This window comes from Adiantum capillus-veneris, chromosome 14 (genome assembly GCF_014529385.1).
Source record: "Adiantum capillus-veneris isolate H3 chromosome 14, ASM1452938v2, whole genome shotgun sequence".
Classification (NCBI taxonomy): Eukaryota; Viridiplantae; Streptophyta; class Polypodiopsida; order Polypodiales; family Pteridaceae; genus Adiantum; species Adiantum capillus-veneris.
Genome location: NC_140944.1, coordinates 134,916,511 through 134,938,590, shown reverse-complemented (window position 1 = coordinate 134,938,590; position 22,080 = coordinate 134,916,511). Strand labels below are relative to the sequence as shown.

Below are 22,080 nucleotides of genomic sequence, written 5' to 3'. Positions count from 1 at the left end.
GAATGCATATCCAAAAACCTGTGTACACCTATGAATTTGCTGGTTGCTGCAGAAAATACTCCGTGTGTGTGAGATATACCAAAAACAGTGTTTTTGGGACCCGAAAGTGCACAAATAAACCTGCTGCTGTACCTGCTGTAATTCAAAGCAGAATTTCAGCAAATAGACATCACCATTGCGTCCGGAGCGTGCCAAAACCCTGACCTAGACTCCTGGATCATGTAGATCTGACTCTGTATGATGGAGCTACGCAAAAAATTGCGTTTTAGAGCCCAAAAATGGCAAAAACGAGCTGCACACAGTCTTGAACCTGCTCCTGCTCCACTCTGCGTGATGCAATGTCCTCTCAATGCAAGCTCCAACGCAAGAGCTCTGCCACAACAGCATCCAAGCACTCGAATGTCAAGCTCTCCTCCGTCGAGCACTTCTCTAACGAGCTCCACTGAGCTCAAAAGCTCCTCTCACCAAGGAAGCCGCAACCGCCTCCTCGACCAAGCTTGACCACACCAAGCTCCTAAGCTCCAAAGACAATGCTCTTCAAGCTAAAATCTCTCTCCGTGAAACTCCACGATCGAACTCCACCGTCGAGAGCGAGCGAGCTATCGCCTCGAAGCTCTCAAAGCCGTCGTGCTCTCCGCGGTCACCATAGCTCTGATACCAATTGAAGGGGATCGGGGAGCACCACAGACGGAGAGTGAGAGAGAGAAGGAGACACGATACACAGATATGGGTGGGGAGACTCCAAGAGTGAGCAGCTCCCTATACACTTATGCTATGTATAAGGTATACAAGTCAGTGGGCGCCGAGACTCTGGGCGGCCGGGCAAGGCACAGACGCCTATACCCCAGCACTTTGGCCCGTGCTATCTGAGAATCGCGCCATGACCAAAGGAAATTCTTGATCAGCCTCTCTACCTGGTTGATGCAAAGAGCTCGAAAAGATCCAACAAGATGTAATGTACCACATAGTAGCCAACAACACTTGGTTGACCACTACAACTCTGCCTGCCAAAGAAAGTCGTGCCGAGCTCCAATGTAACAGCTTCTTCTTGATGGACAGGAGAAGGGGAGCAATCTGCTGCTCAGGAGAGAAGTCCAAGCCAACTTGACAGCCCAAGTATCGAATTGCAGTCCTTGGGGGGATCCATCTGAAATCCTCACCTGGTAGCCACTCAGGTGTAGGAGCGCTACCAACTGAGAAAGCCACTGTCTTCCTCCAATTGATCAGTGCGCCTGATGCACAACAAAAAGTCTCAAGAGCTTGCTCACACCTGTGTAGGTTGGCCTCCTAGCCCTCCAAGTACAGAGTTGAGTCGTCTGCAAACTCAGCATCCAGTAACTCATCGCCCCGAATAGGGACCGCTAAGCCACGTAAACCAACTTGTTGTGAAACCAAAAATATGCTCATCTCCTTAGCATAGAACAGAAAGAGGAAGGGGGCAAGAGCGAAGCCCTGTCTGACCGAACGTGTGAGCATGAAACGATCTCCTCTACCTCCTGCCAGAAGCACCTGACTGTGTGCATGTCTGTAAAGAGCTGACACACCTCTAATCCAGGCATCTGAGAAGCCTCAAGCACATCCGTAGTAGGGTCAAAACCATGATGCCATCGTCTGAAGTAAAGCTGCTCAGATGCCGAGCGGGCTCATCGAAATCACCTTGGCCGTCATCTATGGAGGCTCGAACTCTATCTGGTAGTACCCTCTCCCGAGGATCTGGACATCGGTGATCTTGCCCATATCGGAGAGAAGGCGGGCCTGAAGAAGATCTCGAACCTCGCCCTGACTGGCTGAGTGCCAATGATCTTACAAATAACTGAAGTGGCTTGCAAGCGTTCCACTTCGGCCATCAAGCTCTCTTGCTCTTCTAACGAGAGAGCAAGTCGAAGGGTCGGCTCCGTGGTGTCCGGCGAAGGGGCTTCTGTAGTGTGCCTCTGAGGTGGAGCAGAAGCCGCCATTCTGTATCTGTTGCTGGATCGAGAGGGCGATAGTGACGTGAAACTCACAGTAGGCTGAAAAATCGACTTCTTGCGAGCTGAAAGTGGCCGGGGGGGGGGATGATAGCGGGAGCGCGAGGCTGAGGCAGGTGGGCACGAGGCGGGGGAGGGTGGGCGCGGGGCTGAGGCTGGGGGGGCGTGGGGCGTGGGGCACTGGCGGTAGGCTGCACGCTGGGAGCACTGCGTGCAGAGCTAGCAGGCAGCGGGCAGGTCAGCGCGAGGGAGGAGGGGCGAGAGGGGGGGTGCAGGTGCGTGTGCAGGGGGTTGGGGGTGGGGGGGGTGAGCAGCAACGAGCCGTTTCGCCTATTTAACGTCCCATTGGTTGCTATGACTGTTATTTATATAGATGGAGATAAGATATGGATCTAGCAATTATAATTAGGTTTCACGGTCTATTACCAGAGTTTCAGCCACATATTTCAGAGATTAGTAGTCATCTGGGAGTGGTGTTGATGGTGAAGTAGAGGCCAATAGTGTCTACACACTCCCACTTTTGGATTGATTCTTCACCCCCTCTAGTGAAGAATCCTCCTTGGTTCATCTGTATTCCTACGATACACAAACGTGATATTCAGCAGAGTTTATTCTTTATTTAGCTGCTAAGACACATACGTGGTAGAGCAGGATATATGGCAGCTGGATGCACAGAGTGGCATAAAGGCATTGTCAACAGGAAAGGCCAAAGAAGGTCAGTGAAACTTGCACAGAGACAGCTGGGATTTTCCATTAGAGTTACTGATTGGGGTAGGCTGGCTAGTTTCATGTGGTACATGCCAGTCATACAAATACTGGCTCCTGCAATATTTTGGTTTTGGGAACTTCTATTTAATGTGCATTGTCAGCCTACTGTAAACTGAATGCCATAATGTGTAAGACCTCCCACTCTGACGTCTGGTTTGCAGCAACTTCAGTGATATTTTTGATGAAGAGAACTTTATTTCTACTCTGAAGCAGTTTGTTCCAATAGTTAAAGAGCTACCTATAAGTATGCAAATCCATGATGAAGATAAGAAGTCTGTACCAATCCCAAGAAAATGTACCCCAGATTACTATTGGAAGTACGTTCTGCCAGTGCTGCAGAAGAATAGGGTAAGCCATGATGCCTGTCTACACAATGTCCTTTTTTATTTGTCTACAACAACTATTTAGAACATCTATCTTGTTCAATGAAGTAAAAGCTTACTGAATGTAGCATACCTTTACACTAAATAATTGAACCGATCTATATGTTGGAAATGTGATAAAAAGTCGTGATGTTTCTCTTCAAGTTTCAATTGATGCAAGCCATAGTTGCACATTTCAGGTGATTCTTTTGAAAAAATTTGACTACAGACTTTCAAATAGATTGGACGAAGATCTGCAAAAGCTTCGTTGCAAGGTTAATTATCATGCCTTACAATTTACTCAAGCAATCAAAACCATGGGGACCAAGCTTGTGGAACGATTGCGAAAAAGAAATGGCCGATATATAGCTCTTCACCTTAGGTAAGGCTGAAGCCGATCTGTAGAAAGCGATTGTGCCCTTAACAACCTTGAAACTAAAGAACATAGTATCAGATTTTTTTGGGGGGGATTCTTGTAGAGAAATCTTGAGCTACATGAAGCTCGCAGGATTGCCTTTTTTCTCCATTCTTCTACTAAATTTGGATCAAACTGCAAATTTAGTCAAAAATGTACATAAAACATTGTGGATTTGGTGCTGTGTTAGCGACATAGATTCGAGCCGGACATGCTGGCTTTCACAGGATGCTATTATGGAGGTGGAGCAAAGGAGATCAAGGAACTTACGCTACTTCGAAAACAATGGAAAAATATTCCTGTAACAATGCTCTTTTGGCATACATTTTTCTTTGTTTCTGTTTTGTCTAGTCTGAATTTCACCTGTGTAATTTTCAGCGTCGCAACCCAGAGAAGGCCTGGCGAAATGGGAGGTGTCCTCTCACTCCAGAGGAAGTTGGGTTGATGCTACGTGCCTTAGGATATGGTAGTGGTACTTACCTCTATGTTGCATCTGGAGAAATCTACGGTGGAGAGAGCACTTTGGCCCCTCTGAGAAAAATGTTTCCAAACTTCTTCACCAAGGATATGCTAGCAACTCAGGGTGATCTCCATCCATTCTCTGCTTACTCTTCACGCATGGCAGCAATTGACTTCATAGTCTGCGATGAAAGCGACGTCTTCATTACCAACAATAATGGCAACATGGCACGTATCCTTGCTGGCCGCAGGTCTCTCTCTCTCTCTCTCTCTCTCTCTCTCTCTCTCTCTCTCTCTCTCTCTCTCTCTCTCGCGCGCGCGCGCGTAGCCTGCTGCACCCCCCTCACGCTGCGCATCTACTCCCCCCCGCCTGCTGCTGTGATTCACGCACACAAACCCCTCACGCTGCGCATCCTCCCCCTCCACCTGCAATTGTGACAGCGCACAGCTTCCCCCCGCCCACGTGCTGCTGTGACAGCGCGCCCGCAGATACATACATTCCCCCCCCCCCCCCCCCCCTTTTTTCCAGCCCGCAGGTACATACACCCAGAAAAATTCAAAAATCCAGGAGGAATTCCCACAGGAATTTTCAGTCTCGGCTTTTCCAGCTTTTCCGAATTTTCGCATTTTCAAAATCCTGTATTTTTCAGACCTGCAGGGATTATTTTACAAGGAATTTGGAAACTGTAGAACTCACCAAAATTGCAAATTGACACGTACAGAAAGCAAATATATGCCATGTAGGCTGAATGTGGAAACACATGTATGCATAATGCGGTGCGTATAGATTGCTCTCTCCTCTCTCTTAGAAAGTGAAACAAATAAGGCAAGACAGATGGCGGCGCACTACATGGTCACAAGCAAGAGGATGACAGCCATTGAAAAGGAGTTGAAAGAATGCAAAGCCCACATGGATGAGTGGAAGAAAGAGAAGAATTTAATTCTTGAATGGAAAAAGAGGGAGGAACAGGCGAGGGAACTAGAACGCAAGGAGTTCCGGGATGAAATTCAAGCTTTAAAAAGTAGCATCTTAGCCCTTAGGAAGGAACTCGACGAAACCAAAGAGGGAAGACGTCTTGAAGATGGAGAAATTCAGCCATCAATGATCGACGAGCTGAATAGTATACGAGCACAAGTCAAAGAAATAAAGGAGGAAGGAGAAAAGAAGACCTCATGGGTGGAGGTTCTCTTCAAAACGCAAAAGAAAATGGATGAGGCTGAAAAATGGATTGAAGTTGTCAAGAAGGGAAAGGGCAAGGAAATTCCGACTACATCCGACATCATCAACAAAACACTAGAAGAGAAACAACGAAGAAGGGTACGCGCTCTACACGTGAGAGTGACCGGCTTAAAAGATTCAAATAAGGTGGACCAAGAGGTGAAGAGCCTCATGTCCATGATGGGGGTGGAGAAGCCCTCGCACACACAAGCTTGGAGAGTGGGCAAGAAGAGTGAAGGTAATGGGGAGAGTTCAAAAGAACGGACTCTCATTTTGCGCTTTCCCTCCATGGAAGAAAAGAAAGACTTTTTAAAGAAGAGGCCAACCCTCAAGAAAACAGGTATTTTTTTAGGAGATGATCTTACGCTCTCACAGCTTGCACATATGAGAGAGGTCATGCCAGAGATTATAGCAACAAGGGAGAAGGGCAAGTTAGCTTTCTACAGAAATAGACGAGTAGTGATTACAGAGCACCGCTCTACATGACGGTGCGAGACCTATGGGACCACTCTCAGGATGGCGGTTTGGAACTGTAATGGTTCGTATAGACTTGATGTGGGGGCCTTTGAGGACAGCTTCAGAGACAGAGACATTGTTTTCTACTCAAAGACTCATCAGGCTCCAGGACAGTTGATGCCGCATATATCAGGATACAGATGGGAGACAGCTTGTCGGACATGCACCAGAACTGCGCATGTTACTAGAGGATCAGGAGGTGTAGCAGTTCTTTTCAGAGAGGAGCTCCAACCACTACTGCACATAGTTCGGAGAGATGATCAGGCCAGATACTTGTGGGTGAGGCTGAGGGCAGAGACTGGACGTTTCTTGTACATCGCCAGCTATTTTCCTCCCAGCACTTCAGTATATGCTTCATCCAGAGGACAGTCTCCTTACTCTGTACTTTATGATGATATCTGGGAGTTCTCCAGGGATGGAGACATCATACTCCTGGGGGATTTCAATGCCCGTACAGGCAGCTCACAGACAGTCTTCTATGACACATCAGAGGAGATGCTTAGAGAGCTAGAGCCAGAGGAGATGGGACTTGAGAGATGCTCATACGATAGAGAGCATATAGAGTATGGGAGATACCTGAGAGAGATGACGACTACTCATAGTTTAGCCATACTGAATGGTTTAACGACTTTCCCATTGTCTATAGGTTTTACTTATTTTCCACACAGACATGGGTCCAGCACTGTAGACTATGTTCTGACACATCCGAGCTTTATCTCTCACATTCAGGATTTCACAGTGGGGCCCAAGCCTGTTGGGATAGCAGTAGATCATGCACTTTTGACATTATCAGTCTCCTTTGAGTACAATACATCTCAGGCCTCACGGGGTGGTAGACATCCACGCTATACTTTTACACCAGAGACTGATCAGTCTATGCAGAGGAAATACGTAGGCTTTTATGCACATCAGAGCCAGTATACACAGTGGAGGAGATCACATCTATGCTGACAGTGACATTACATGGGGTAGCGACAGAGGCATACCCACACACTCAGCCTAACAGAGATGCTTGCACGGTTATTCAACCGTGTCATGTGTGAGGGCTTCCCTGAGTCTTGGAGATTATCTACTATTGTACCTATCTTCAAGACAGGAGACCCCACAGTGCCGGGGAATTACCGTACTATCATGGTAGGACACACATTGGCACGGTTATATGCATCCATCCTCGAGCATAGGCTGAGCAGTTGGGCAGAGATTATGGGCATACGGGCACCTGGGCAGGCTGGTTTCAGAAGGGGTTTCTCCACACTAGATCATGTCTTTACACTCAGAGCTATCATTGAGGAGGGTCGAGCACATGGTAGACAGATATACTGCAGCTTTGTGGATTTCCGCAAAGCTTTTGACACAGTACCGAGGGCCAGATTGATACGCCGACTTATAGAATTGGGGGTACCCACAGAGCTGATGTGGGGGATTATGGCATTGTACAGTTCAGTGATGGGTCATGTACGCACATCAGAGGGGATATCTGACATAGTTCACTCCACTATCGGAGTGAAACAGGGATGCCCACTGTCCTCTACTTTATTTGGTATGTATGTTGATGAGGTCTCTGATTATATTGACAGAGGAGGAGATAGAGGTGCTCAGCTTGCAGGGACATGGATCCCTCTTTTATTGTATGCTGACGATATCGTGTTGATATCAGACTCACCGGAGGGTATGCAGAGACATTTGGACGCATTGCATAGTTTTGCAGAGGATAGTGGATTGTCTGTCAACCTTGGTAAAACCAAGGTCATGGTATTTAATACCACGCCACAGTGGGTTAGGAGATCAGCACCTACTTTCACATATGGGCAGGACAGTATGGAGTACACTGATGCATACACATATCTTGGGGTGGTCTTTAGTGGACCGAGGTTCACACTAAAAGTGGCAGCAAACACTAGATTGACTCGTGCCTATGCAGCCCTAGGTGGTTTAGAGAGGATTTGTTCGCAGGTTCAGTTCCAGGAACCTCGAACAAAGCTCTGGCTTTTTGATACTTTGGTCGCTTCAGTTATGCATTACGGGGTTCAGGTTTGGGGAATGTCTATTGACAGTGCAGGATGGAGTAATATGGAGAGACCCCTGATATCTATGATTTCTAGGCTGATTAGAGCCAAGGCCTCAATCCCACATGACATCATACGAGCGGAGCTGGCTGCCCCACCTATGGAGGTTGAGGCACTCACCAGATCAGTAACATTTGTACACAGCTTATGGGACACCACCAGGGATAGGTATGCCAGGCTTGCTCTTGAGTCATCCAGACAGCTGGCATTACAGGGAGATACATCATGTTGGTATGCACAGATGAGCTCATGGTTTCAGAGGCATGGTTTCAGCATGGACAGGCTGCCCCCTTTCCAGTATTCTCTTGATGCACCATCCTTGGCTCTTACATGGATGGAGACTACTAGACTCATTCGGCAGGATCTTATCCAGCTTGATAGCAAGAGGACATGGATAGAGCCATCACGGGAGTTGGGTACGAAGAGAGTTTTCTATAGAGAGCATCTTCTTCAACTCACGACAGACGGATTTGTCACACGGCCCAGTTACATGGACACACATCTATCTCATGGGTTACGATGTGCTATAGGCCAGATTCGCACATCTTCACACCAGCTTGGGATTGAGACAGGTAGATCAAGAGGCATACCAGCAGACAGTAGGATATGTCAGTTATGCCATGCAGAGCCAGAGACAGAGTTTCACTACATATGTCGCTGCACAGTCTACTATGAGATACGGGGACGCTTTCATTGTCTATTCAGAGATGGCTTTGACTCGTTAGATAGAGTCATGAGATATCAGGATCAAAGATGTCTCGGATTATTCCTACTTGAGATTCAGAGACATAGAGACGCTCTATTGAATGGGCAAAGACAGAGACAGTCCCAGAGACGCATCTCAGATTTCTTCAGTCTGAGTACCACAGAGGCAGAGGGGACACCACCACCACAGAGCTCGGTTCCCACCCATACACACCAGCGGTACTCTCATTGATCAAGCCATAGAGTTAGGGAGATCGAGAGGACCGCGACTGAGGAGGGGAGCCACACAGCACCGACGGAGATTGCGACAGAGGATCCACAGGATTCTAGCACGACACCCAGAGTGTCGATCAGGATAGGCTTCATGCTACTGCTATATTGTATCATGGTGACACTTATCCCCACTTTGTACCTTTATGGCATGATACCATTGCTCAGCCTACCAGCCACCCATAGGAGTCGGTAGCACTCCTATCAGTTCTTTGTTTGTAGTTTTCCTTGTTTGTACCCAGACTTGGTACTAAACTCATCATTGTAATCAGTTGGTCTCATAGGTCATTTGGCCTTTTGTAGACGTTAATATATCATTTCTTTCATTATTTCATTCTCTCTCTCTCTCTCTCTCTCTCTCTCTCTCTCTCTCTCTCTCTCTCTCTCTCTCTCTCTGATGGGGGTGGAGAAGCCTTCACACACAAAGGCATGGAGAGTGGGCAAGAAGAGTGAGGGCCCCGGAGAATCTTCAAAGGAAAGAGCTCTCATACTACGCTTCCCTTCATTGGAAGAGAAGAAGGAATTCTTGAGAAAGAGACCTACTCTCAAGAAGACAGGTATTTTCTTAGGCGATGACCTCACTCTCTCACAACTTGCGCATATGAGAGAAGTAATGCCCGAGATTCAAGCGGCAAGGGAGAAGGGGAAGATGGCCTTTTACAGAGATGGTCGGGTGGTGATTGTAGAGCGGCGCTCTACATGACGGTGCGAGACCTATGGGACCACATTGAGGATGGCGACTTGGAATTGTAATGGGTCTATGAGGTTGGATGTTGGTGCCTTTGAGGACAGTTTTAGAGACAAGGACATTGTTTTCTTTTCAGAGACTCACCAGGCCCCTGGCCAACTGTTGCCACATGTGGTGGGATACAAATGGGAGACAGCCCACAGAACAGTCACGAGATCTGAGCATGGGAGTAGAGGTTCAGGAGGAGTAGCGGTGTTGTTTAGGGAGGAGCTACAGCCACTACTACATATTGTACGGAGAGATGATCAGGCTAGATACATGTGGGTGAGGCTGAGAGCTGACACAGGTCGATTTCTATATATTGCTATATGTTACTTCCCCCCCAGTACGTCAGTATATGCTGTATCCAGAGGGCAATCGCCTTTCTCAATTCTAGATGATGATATATGGGAGTTTTCTAGGGATGGTGATATCATCCTCCTAGGAGACTTCAATGCTCGAACGGGCAACTGTCAGACAGTCTTCTACGACACCTCAGATGAGATGCTTAGAGAGTTGGATGTGGGTGAGCTTGGGTTTGACAGATGCTCACATGACAGAGAGCAGACTGAGTATGGGAGATACCTCACGGAGATGACGACTACACATGGGCTAGCCATACTTAATGGCTTACAGCGGTTTCCTGGAGCAGCAGGCTTCACATGCTTTCCACACAGACATGGGGCCAGTACAGTGGACTATGTTATGACACAGCCGAGCTTTATTCCTTGTATTCAGGATTTCACGGTGGGAGCCAGACCAGTGGGCGTAGCAGTGGATCATGCTCTCTTGACACTGTCCGTATCTTTTCAGTTTAGTACAGCCCAGAAATCAGGAGGCAGGTCACACACCCGTTATACATTTACACCAGAGACTGACTCGGTTTATACAGAGGCGATCTGGGATCGTCTATGCACAGTTGCTCCAGGCCTCTCAGTAGAGGAGTGCACTACTTTATTGACTGAGACACTACATGATGCAGCATCAGAGGCATACCCACACACTCAACCGGATCGGAGGCGACATTCTGGGAGCATGCCCCAGAATAGTTGGTATGATGAGGAGTGCAGAGAGATGAGAGCCCAGCTTCAGAGGGATCTTCATTTAGGAGTCATCACCTACAGACAGTCGCGGATTGCTTTCCGGCGCCTTGTGCGAAAGAAGAAACGAGCTTACCTGGCCCAGATGGAGCGAGACTTGTATCAGTTGTTCTTGAGTAGAGACTCAGGCGAGGCATGGCGACTCTTCCATGAGCACTCCCCTCCCCCAGTGATTACTTCTCCTGATGTGTGGGGCCAGTATGCGACATCGTTATATACGGTTCCTGGGCAGGATCCCCTTCCAGATCCTACAGAGCCATGTCCACCTACGAGCACCTTCTTTACCACTGAGATGGTAAAGAGAGCCATTGACAGGATGAGGACCAGGAGGGCTTACGATCATGACGGTCTAGTAGCGGAGCACTTTATACATGCTAGGGATATGCTGATGGAGGTTCTTGCAGTGTTGTTCAATCGTGCCATGTGTGAGGGATTACCTGAGACTTGGAGGTTGTCTACTATTGTGCCTATATTCAAGGCAGGTGATCCTACAGAGCCTGGAAATTACCGCACTATTATGGTTGGACACACACTGGCACGATTGTATGCATCCATTATTGAGCAGCAGTTGAGTAACTGGGCAGAGGGTGAGGGTGTACGGGCAAAGGGACAGGCAGGTTTCAGGAGGGGTTTCTCCACTCTTGACCATATTCTGACACTCAGAGCTATCATTGAGGAGGGCAGGTCACATGGGAGACGGATTTATTGTAGCTTTGTGGATTTCCGCAAAGCATTTGACATGGTACCGAGAGCTCGACTGATGCGCAGACTGCAGGAGATGGGGGTGCCCACAGTGTTGATTTGGGGGATTATGGCTTTATACAGATCAGTGATGGGACATGTACGCACCCCAGAGGGGATATCTGACTTAGTTCACTCCACTATCGGGGTGAAACAGGGTTGCCCATTGTCTCCTACTCTATTTGGTATGTATGTTGATGAGGTGTCTGATTACATTGACAGAGAGGGTGATAGAGGTGCCCAGCTGGCAGGGACGTGGATCCCATTGTTGTTATATGCTGATGATATTGTCTTGATCTCTGACTCACCAGAGGGTATGCAGCGACAGTTGGATGCATTACACAGTTTTGCAGAGGATAGTGGATTGTCTGTAAACCTTGGTAAAACCAAGGTCATGGTGTTTAACACCACACCGCAGTGGATCAGGAGATCGGCACCGACCTTCACGTATGGTCAAGAGATTGTGGAGTATACAGATGCATACACTTACCTTGGGATAGTCTTCACTGGGCCGAGGTTTTCTTTGGGGAGAGCAGCAAAGACTAGACTGACCAGAGCTTATGCGGCCTTGGGAGGCTTGGAGAGGATGTGTTCGCAGGTTCAGTTCCAGGAACCTCGGACAAAGTTATGGCTCTTTGATACTTTAGTAGCCTCAGCTATGATGTATGGGGTACAGGTATGGGGACCTTCTGTAGGCCAGGATGGTTGGAGAGGTATGGAGAGGCCCTTGGTATCTATGATCTCCCGATTGATTAGAGCCAAGGCCTCCGTACCTCACGCGATCATTCGAGCAGAGCTAGCTGCCCCCCCCATGGAGATTGAGGCGCTTACCAGATCAGTGTCCTTTGTGCACAGCCTATGGGATACTACTAGAGACAGATATGCTAGATTGGCCCTTGAGTCTTCCAGACAGTTAGCTCTACAGGGGGACACTTCATGCTGGTATGCACAGATGACTTCATGGTTTCAGACGCATGGCTTCACCATGGACAGGTTGCCCCCTTTCCAGTATTCTCTTCAGGCACCCTCGCTGTCTCTTACACGGGTGGAGATCACTAGACTCATTCGTAAGGACCTGATCCAGCTCGACACCAGGAGGACATGGATAGAGCCGCCTCAGGAGTTGAGCACAAAGATGGCTTTCTATAGAGAGCATCTTCTCCACCTCACAGGAGATGGGTTTGTGATTCGACCCAGCTACATGGACACACATATGTCTCATGGTTTGCGTTGTGCCATTGGTCAGATACGCACATCCTCACATCAGCTCGAGATTGAGACCGGTAGATTCAGAGGGATACCAGCAGACAGCAGGATATGCCGATTATGCCAGAGAGAGCCAGAGACAGAGTTGCACTACATATGTCATTGCACAGTGTTCTATGAGATACGGGGGCGTTTCCACTGCTTATTCAGAGAGGGTTTTGGTCCTCTATCTAGGGTCATGAGTTATGAGGATCAGAGATGTCTTGGACTATATCTACTTGAGTTACACAGGTATAGAGACACTTTACTGGGGAGAGCTAGAGAGAGGCAGTCCCAGAGACACATTACAGATTTCTTTTCACTAGATATGGGACAGCCAGAGGAGCAGCCACCACTGCAGAGCTCGTCCCACACTCATTCGACCACTACTGGCACTCTCATCGACCGAGCATTGGAGCTACAGAGATACAGACGACCGCGACTGAGGAGAGGAGCTACACAGCATCGACGGAGACTACAACAGAAGATTCGAGCCATACTCTCTCGACATCCAGAGTGCAGATGAGGATGGATCCTCACCATTTCTTCCATCTTTGTTTCACACACTGTTACATCCAGTTTACCGGGTACCTATTGTATCAGCTGCTACACCCACGTAGTTTTAGATTGTAGTAGTAGTAGTAGTATTTTGTTCCACTTCTAGTTCTTTTCTAGTTCTTTTGTACCCAGACATGGTATTAGATTCACTATTTTGTAACTGATTGGTCTCATAGGTCATTTTGGCCTTTTGAAGACGTTAATATAACATTTCATTTCATTTCATTTCATTTCTCTCTCTCTCTCTGCTACCTTCTTTTGTGTTTTCGTGACTTCTGCCCACAAAGACATTCCCGACTTGTTATGTTCTTCCTTGGTTTTAATCGTCTTTACCTGCTCTTTGATGTTGTCAATTTCTTCCCTCAAAGAGAGCTGGAATTCCCCCTCTTCAAGTCCGCTTTTCGATTGTGTTCCCGCCACCTCTTTGTGGAGATCCGAAAGGCTACTCTCCAATGGTGATCCTTCTCATCCTTCCACCTCTTCTCCTTTTCTTCATTCTCTTGATAGAAAATAATCTTCGCATTTTCCAATCCTCCATCTCTTTTCTCCATGCCTTCATTTCTGATTCATGGCGGAATTTCATTTGGAGTGAAGCATATGTTTGAGTTTGCTTGCCTATTTGAGATGACATGAGAATAAAGCTGAAAAATGTAACAAAATGATTGGACTAAATGGATCTCCCCTATCTCCACACCATGTATAAATAAAAGATCCTCATAAATGCATATATTTCTTCCCTGTTTTTCCTTAGTTATGCATACATAAGCATTCCTATTTGTTCCTCAATTATGCATACATTTTTCCCTCAATTATGCATACATTTGTCTCTCAAAAATGTGTAATCTGTATTCCAAAATGCCTACTGTTTTTTGTTTTCCTCAAGCTTTGTTTTTTGCGAATGCTTAACCTGTTCCCTGTTCCTTCTGTACCTTCAGGCTGCCACAATGTAAACCCTAATCTGCTCGCACAGAGCTACCTGCCCGTACCCTTCTGCTTGTGCCATATTGGTTTTGCAAGCTACCTGTAGAAAACATACCACTTGCAAGCAACCGTTTTAAAGTTTTGGGACAAGCAGCGAACAAGCTCTCAACCCGTGTCCTACCTGCTGCATGCAACAATGTCTTGTACATGGGGCATTCATAGACGTAAAAAACATGACCTTGGAAGAGGAACAAAAAAGGAGGATGAGAGCCATGCATGTTAGAGTATCCGGTCTTAAAGATCAAGACAATGTGGATGATGAAGTGGAAGAGCTCATGGGTATCATGGGGATTATATCTCCATACAAGAGCTTGGAGAGTGGGAAAGAAGAAGGGAGACCTACTCTAAAGAAGACAGGAGTTTTCTTAGGTGATGGCCTCACCTTGACACAGCTAGCACGATCAAAGAGGTCATTCTAGAAATCCAAGCAGCAAGGGAAAAAGGGAAAGTTTCTTTTTACAGGGATGGTAAATGGTGACCTTGGAGAGATGCACCGCATGACGGTGCACGACCTATGGGACTAAAATCAAGATTGCCACATGGAATTGCAATGGGTCTATGAGATTAGCTGTAGGAGCCTTTGAGGACAGTTTCAATGGGAGGGACAATCTTTTTTACTCAGAGGCACACCAGGCACTCGGACATGCCCTACCACATGTGTTACAGACTTGGACACCCCAAGTTGGTAATCGGGCACACCATACAAGAGAATCACTTAAAATACAATCTAGCGCCCCTTTCTGTATTTATTTTTATATTAATGCTTGAGCAAAGTTACAATTCCCGTGGGCCCTCTCTCAGAAGCTCGTCAGCTAACTGAGGGGAGAAGTGGCCTTGGGTTCTTATTTAAAGGCCCTTCACCTCAAAATCAAAAGCAAGTACATGAAAAGATGCAACCTCAAAAGCTCTTTAGCCCAAAAGCAGCCAGCGAAAATCGTGGAAATCCGTGCAACCTGCCACATGGCATGCCAACGCAAAACGTGGAGATCCATATTGCCGCCATGTCAGCATGCCGATGCAATTTGCGGGATTCCGTACTGCCACATCATCAGTCCGAGCTTCCACGTCATCAGTTTGTGACATACCCCCCTCTTGAAATAATTGTACTCGCCCTCGATTACGCCTGCAAAATCAAACACAAGCCATAAACCAATTCAACAACTGACTCTAAGTACCGACGCACTAGACGACACAAATCTAGCACTTGTACAAAGACAACAGTCACATCACATCACATTCAAGTCATATCATATAAACTCCATCCAGATCTAGGACCATGATCCCTGGCAACGTATTTAGCAATCGCATCTAGATCCACACTGGAACTCACTGATGTCGGATCAACTAATTCTTATTGCGATCGTGTCCATAGATTCAAGACCGAAATGCTACAGTCATTTCATCAATCATTCCATCTTTCAATCTTGCTCTCAAACACAACACATGTGTGAGTAATCAAAAATCAGATTCATTTCCGGGAATTCGAGTTCATCAATCACACATTGAGTTCATACTAAAGAGTGTTTCAATCATTCAGTCTAGTCATCTTATCGCTGTGTGTAGCCATCTCATCCCTTGGGAACTCGTGATGTGCTCACCACAATATTCAGTCATATCATTCATCATCAGTCATCATCATCATTCAAAATTCACGATTCTTATCTCGAATAGTGATCAGGTTCATTTTGGAGCTGTCATCTCCCAAGTCATCATCATCTCATTCTCAATTTCACCTGTTATCTGTACATAAATAGCAGGATCTTCCAAAACACGTTTATTTCACATAAATTCAGAGTCATCTTCAGGAATTCCTATTTCAAAATTAATCATTCATAAAGCAAAAATACTTTCAGCATATCAGTATTTGATCTGGAGCGAGCATCTCCTCACCAGTTCTATTTCAGTCTATCAATCGTTCTCATTCTTGTGCCTTTTTGGGGCACTGCAGAGATATATGTCCTCGTTCTCCACAGTCAAAACACTTCCGTGTTTTGAGGTATTTGTCTTTCTATTTCTCTGTCAGTTGGGGACGTGTATCTTTCTTTCCTCTTCTTCTGTCATCATTCGTCGAAAGTTGTTCGGTTGGATAGGTCAAGTTACCTGAATGCATAGCAAACCCTTGCTTAGCATGTCCCATCAGTTGTTGTATGGACTCTGATTTTTTTAAAAACACTAATCTTGTATCTCTTTGGGAAGTCCACAGCAAAATTGCTGGACTTGCTGCTTAAAACTGATCTTTTTAAAGGATGGAGCAGGTAAAAAAACATCCCGGAATCTCTCGCAATAAATATACGGAGTATCTTCCTTGGCCATCTGAAGATGATTCCAGGCGATAATCACATCATGTTCGTACTCTTGAGTGAGCCACGGGGAAATAAAAAGTCTCTTGAACTTTAGCCACTTTGTCAGTTGTGCTTTTCGTAACAGGAGAGTGGACCCCCATGTCCGTGCATTTCCTTTCAAATAGGATGCTGCCCTTCTAATCTTGGAGTGCTTTGAAGAGCGCCCTCCAGAAAAAGCTATGTCAAACTGTTGAATAAAAGCGAGGGCTTGTGCGCATCTCGAAAACCTGCAAAGGTATCAAATTTTACTGCTTGTTGACCCTCCTTGAATTCTTTGGTCTTCTTGCTCTTATCTTCGAGAAAGTCGTATTGATTGGCTCTATAAAAGTGGTTCCTCTTAGAATAAAACATCTAGTCATCATAGTCCAAACTCTCAGAAGAGGATGAATCCTCCTCAGAATTGTCAAAAAAAATTTGAGATTTTCGGTGGGATCTGCTCTTCTTGGCCTTCTTCTTGTTCTTTCCATGTCTCTAGTTCTTCCGTCGTTTCTTGCCCTTTTTGTCCTCATCATTGGAATCAGAAGAGGAAGAGTTGTCGGAACTTTCAGTAAAGGATGAGGACAAACTGGACACACCCTCGAAGCGTACACGCTTCTTGGCTTTTCGTGCATTTGCAAACGAAGACTGTCGACCCAAATGATTTGTTTCCTTGCTGCATCTCTTTGGAGGCTTCGTGGTCTTCATTATTTGGTTGACTCATTGTTCGATCACATCATTAAGTTCATCTTCAGTGTACATCAGCGGGACAGGGGTTTTCTTCAATGCGGACTTTAATGGTTAATCGATGCCTGTACGCCATCAGAAATGCATCCCATTAATTGGGTGCCGGGTCAAAAATATCGTGTATTGGGGATCCTTCGAATACTGTAGCATTTGCTCGGCACAGGCATCGACCTGCTGTTGACGTTGCATCTCCATTGTTACAGACTTGGACACCCCAAGACTGAAATCTGGCACAATACACAAGAGAATCACTTAAAATACTTGACAACTTTATCACAATTTAAAATAGATCGACACAACCCGGCATAGTTCTGTGCCCAGAGGTATCGGCCCCAAAATCTAGCGCCCCTTTCGGTTTTATTTTTATATTAATGCTTGAGCAAAGTCACAATTCCTGCAGGCTCTCTCTCTCTCTCAGAAGCTCGTCATCTAACTGAGGGGAGAAGTGACCTTGGGTTCTTATTTAGAAGGCCTTGGCCTCAAAATCAAAAGCAAGTACATGAAAAGCTGCAAACTCAAAAGCTCTTTGGCTCAAAAGCAGCCAGCGTAAATCACGGAAATCTGTACAGCCTGCCACGTGGCATGTCACCGCAAAACGCGAAGATCCATACTGTTGCCACATCAACATGCCAATGCAATTTGGGGGATTCCGTACTGCCACGTCATCAGTCCGAGCTACCACGCCATCAGTTTGTGATAACATGCTAGTGGATATAGATGGGAGTCAGCTAGTAGACAGGAGATGAGATCAAAGCTTAGAGGATGAGGATCCGGGGGAGTAGCAATACTATGCATGGAGGTGCTACAGCTGATGGCACACATTGTACACAGAGATGCTCATGCTCGGTATATGTGGGTGAGACTGAGGCCTGAGACTGGCCTATTGCTATTTTCCACCTAGCGCATCAGTTTATGCAGCACCCAGGGGGCAATCACCATTTACCATACTAGACAAGGATATTTGGGAGTTCTCTAAAGATAGTGATGTTATGATTTTGGGAGACTTTAATGCTAGGACAGCGCATCATGAGTCGGCTTTCCATGACATGTCAGAGGAGATGCTTAGGGAACTTGACACCACTGATATGGGCCTGGCCAGAGTCTCACAAAATGGAGCATACAGAGTATGGTAGGTTTCTTATTGAGATGCCTAGTGTGCATGGCTTGGCTGTATTGAATGTTATACATAGTTTCCCTCAGTCCAGTGGCTTTACTTGCTTTCCCCATCGACATGGAGCGGATACAGTAGACTATGTCATGGCTACACCTAGCTTCATCCCATGCATTGAGGACTTTGTGGTAGGCCCTACACCGGTTGGAGTTACAGTGGACCATACGATTTTGAGCCTTAAACTAGCCTTTTCCTAATGTATAGATGCGCCGACACAGATACCCAGAGCTTCTCGGTATACATTTAGGAGGGAGATAGACTCTGTATACATTGATGAGATCTATGCACGCCTTTGTGACGAGGAGCCAGAGCGTCCTCTTCATGAGCTCACACGGATTTTCACAGAGACACTACATTTGGCGGCGATATAGGCATTTCCACATAGCCACGCTTCAGGGAGACCTCGTACTGGAAGGATGCCCTAGAACAGCTGGTATCATGAGGAGTGCAGGGAGACGAGAGCTACTGTAAAGAGTAAGGTGCTCATAGGTGCTATTACTCACAGACAGTCACGCATCACCTTTCGGCGCCTTGTGCGACGGAAGAAGCGAGCCTATTTAGCCCAGTTGGAGAGAGATTTATGCCAGCTTTTCTTGAGTCAGGATTCAGGTGAGGCTTGGAGATTGTTTCATGAGCACTCCCCGGCACGAGCCATTACATCTACAGATACATGGAGTGAGTATGCTACCTCGCTTTATATAGTCCTTGACCAGAGTTCATTGCCGCACCCACCAGAGGTATGCCCACAGACTTATACTTTCTTTACTAAGGAGAGGGTAAAGAAAGCTATTGACAGGATGAAGACTGGGAGAGCATGTGATCATGATGGCTTAGTAGCTGAGCATTTTATACATGCGAGAGGTATGTTGGCTGAGTTTCTTGCTTGGATGTTTAATAGAGCTATGTGTGAGGGCTTCCCTGATACTTGGAGTATGTCGACTATTGTACCCATCTTCAAAGCTGGAGACCCTATGATGTCGGGGAATTATTGTACTATCATGATTGGACATACACTAGTCAGATTATATGCATCCATCATTGAGCATGAGCTTAGCAGATGGGTTGAGAGGGGAGGGCATACATGTGTCAGGCCAAGATGGTTTTAGGAGAGGTTTCTCTACTCTTGATCACATTCTCACACTTTGAGCTATTATTGAGGAGGGCAGAGGAGAATCTACTGCAGCTTTGTGGATTTCCGCAAAGCTTTTGATACAGTTGTTTCACCCCAATGGTGGAGTGAATGGCGTCTGACATCCTTGAGGTGTACTACCGGTCATGTAACTGTCTTGTATAATGCCATGATGCCCCAAATGAGCTCTTTAGGCACTCCCGATCTTTGCAATCTCGCCATAAGTCTACACTTTTTGGTATGTATGTAGATGAGGTTTCAGACTGTATTGAGAGGGAGGGTGATAGAGGTGCGCAACTATCAAGGACTTGGATACCCTTACTATTATATGCAGATGATATTGTGCTCATGAATCACTAGAGGGGATGCAACTTCATCTTGATGCTTTACACACTTTTGCAGAGGATACGGGTATGTCTGTTAACCTTGGGAAGACCAAGGTTATGATATTTAATACTACAACTCAGTGGGTCAGTCAGACGATCGGCACCCGTCTTTACAGATGGACAGGAGAGGTTAGAGTATACAGACATGTACACTTATCTTGGGGTAGTCTTTAGTGGCCGGCCTTTCTCTATGAGGCGAATAACAGAGACTAGATTGACTAGGGCATATGCAGCTTTGGGAGGACTTAAGAGGATGGAACCTCGCACCAATCTATGGCTATTTGATACTTTGGTTGCCTCAACCATGCTTTATGGAGTACAAATATGGGGACCTTCAGTGGACTATCAGAGTCGTCAGCATGGGTGCACTAATGGATGGCGAGGCATGGAGAGGCCACTTATCTCCATGATATCCAGGATGACCAGGGCTAAGGTCACAGTTCCCCATGAGATTATCAGTATCTTTCTTACATAGCCCATGGGAGCTACCACGAGAGCGTTATTCGGCTTGCTATGGAGTCCTCTCAAAAACCCACAGCTCAGGGAGACACATCATGTTGGTATGCATAGATGGCATCATGGTTTGAGTTACATGGTCTCTCTATGGATATGCTTCCTCCTTTTCAGCATTCCCTAGATGCCCCCTCCCTCTCCTTGACATACAGGGAGATTAGCAGGGTTACACGGATAGATATATTCCAGATCGACACCGTGAGGACATGGACTCAACCGACACACAAGATAGGTACGAAGATGGCTTTCTACAGAGAGCACCTTCTACAGGTCACAAAGGATGGATTTTCCACTTGTCACATGGATTGCGGTGTGCTATTGGACAGATCCGCACATCATCTCATCAGCTGGAGATTCAGAGAGGCAGATTTAGAGGGATCCCACAGGAGGACACTCTGTCAGCTATGTCAGAGATAGCCAAAGAAAGAGCTTCACTACATATGCTGGTGTACATACTACTATGAGATACGTGGCTGCTTCCATTGCTTCTTCAGAGAGGAGAGCCGTGCGATTCTACGACCAGAGATGCCATGATCTATGGAGATACAACGACATCAAGCAGGGCTCCACACACACACACACACACACACACACACAAAGAGAGAGAGAGAGAGAGAGAGAGAGAGAGAGAGAGAGAGAGAGAGAGAGAGAGAGAGAGAGAAATGAAATGAAATGTTATATTAACGTCTTCAAGAGGCCAAAGTGACTTGTGAGACCAGAAAGTTACATTGTGGTGGATCTGATACAAAGTTAGAGTAAGAAAATAACAACATAACAAAACAAAAAATTCTATGGAATCCTAAACTAGTCGATGTGAACTAAGCAAAGTAAGCAGCTGGCTGGGATAGCTAAATAGTTAAATAGTTAAATCATAGGAGATCCAGCATCGGTCGCTGGCGGATCTCATAAATCTCCTCCATGGTCAGTAGTCTGACCGGGCGTCGTGCATGCCTGGCCAGAGTGATCCAAATATTTTGATGTAACCTCCGTCGATGCTGTATAGTCCTCCGCAGTCGTGGGCGCCTGGATTTCCCCAGCTCAGTCGCTCAGTCGATCAGTGTGCCTCTGGTGTGAGACGAATGTGAGCTTTGCTATGAAAGTAGCTCCTTCGGCTGTCCAGTGTTTGCTCTAAAGAAATCTGTGATCTGTCTCTGAGACTGGCTAGCCTCTTCACTCATCAGGCTATCTCTGTGTCTGCGCAGCTCGAGCAAGAACAAACCCAGACATCTCTGATGCTCGTATCCCATGACTCTGGAGAGTGGTCCACCAAAACCCTCTCTAAACAAGCAATGGAAGCGGTCTCGTATCTCGTAGTAGACGGGGCAGCGGCATGTGTAATGCAACTCTGCCTCAGGCTCCATGTCACACAAGGGGCATGTCCTGGCCTCTGCTGGTACTCCGCTGTATCTCCCAGTCTCAATCCGCAGCTGGTGAGAAGATGTGCCAATAGCACATCGCATCTCGTAGTAGACGAGGCAGCGGCATGTGTAATGCAACTCTGCCTCAGGCTCCATGTCACACAAGGGGTATGTCTTGGCCTCTGCTGGTACTCTGTTGTATCTCCCAGTCTCAATCCGCAGCTGGTGAGAAGATGTGCGTATCTGGCCAATAGCACATCGTATCCCATGAGACAGGTGAGTATCCATGTATCTAGGTCTCGTCACAAAACCGTCCTCCGTAAGCTCAAAAAGATGCTCTCTGTAGAAAGCCATCTTCA

At 46.6% G+C, this 22,080-nt stretch overlaps 1 protein-coding gene across 2 annotated transcripts in view; it reads left to right on the top strand.

Annotated features, from left to right (window-relative positions):
• LOC147443184 (protein ROOT HAIR SPECIFIC 17-like) overlaps window positions 1-22,080 on the top strand; it is an 84,477-nt gene that overhangs the window by 40,138 nt on the left and 22,259 nt on the right. The window contains exons 5-8 of one of the 2 annotated variants that reach the window (XM_086529091.1): window positions 2,897-3,083; window positions 3,298-3,479; window positions 3,711-3,813; window positions 3,891-4,222. In XM_086529091.1, coding sequence (XP_086385217.1) covers window positions 2,897-3,083; window positions 3,298-3,479; window positions 3,711-3,813; window positions 3,891-4,222 — 804 coding nt within the window. The remainder of the gene's footprint in view (window positions 1-2,896; window positions 3,084-3,297; window positions 3,480-3,710; window positions 3,814-3,890; window positions 4,223-22,080) is intronic. The other variant, XM_086529093.1, reaches the window with a different exon arrangement.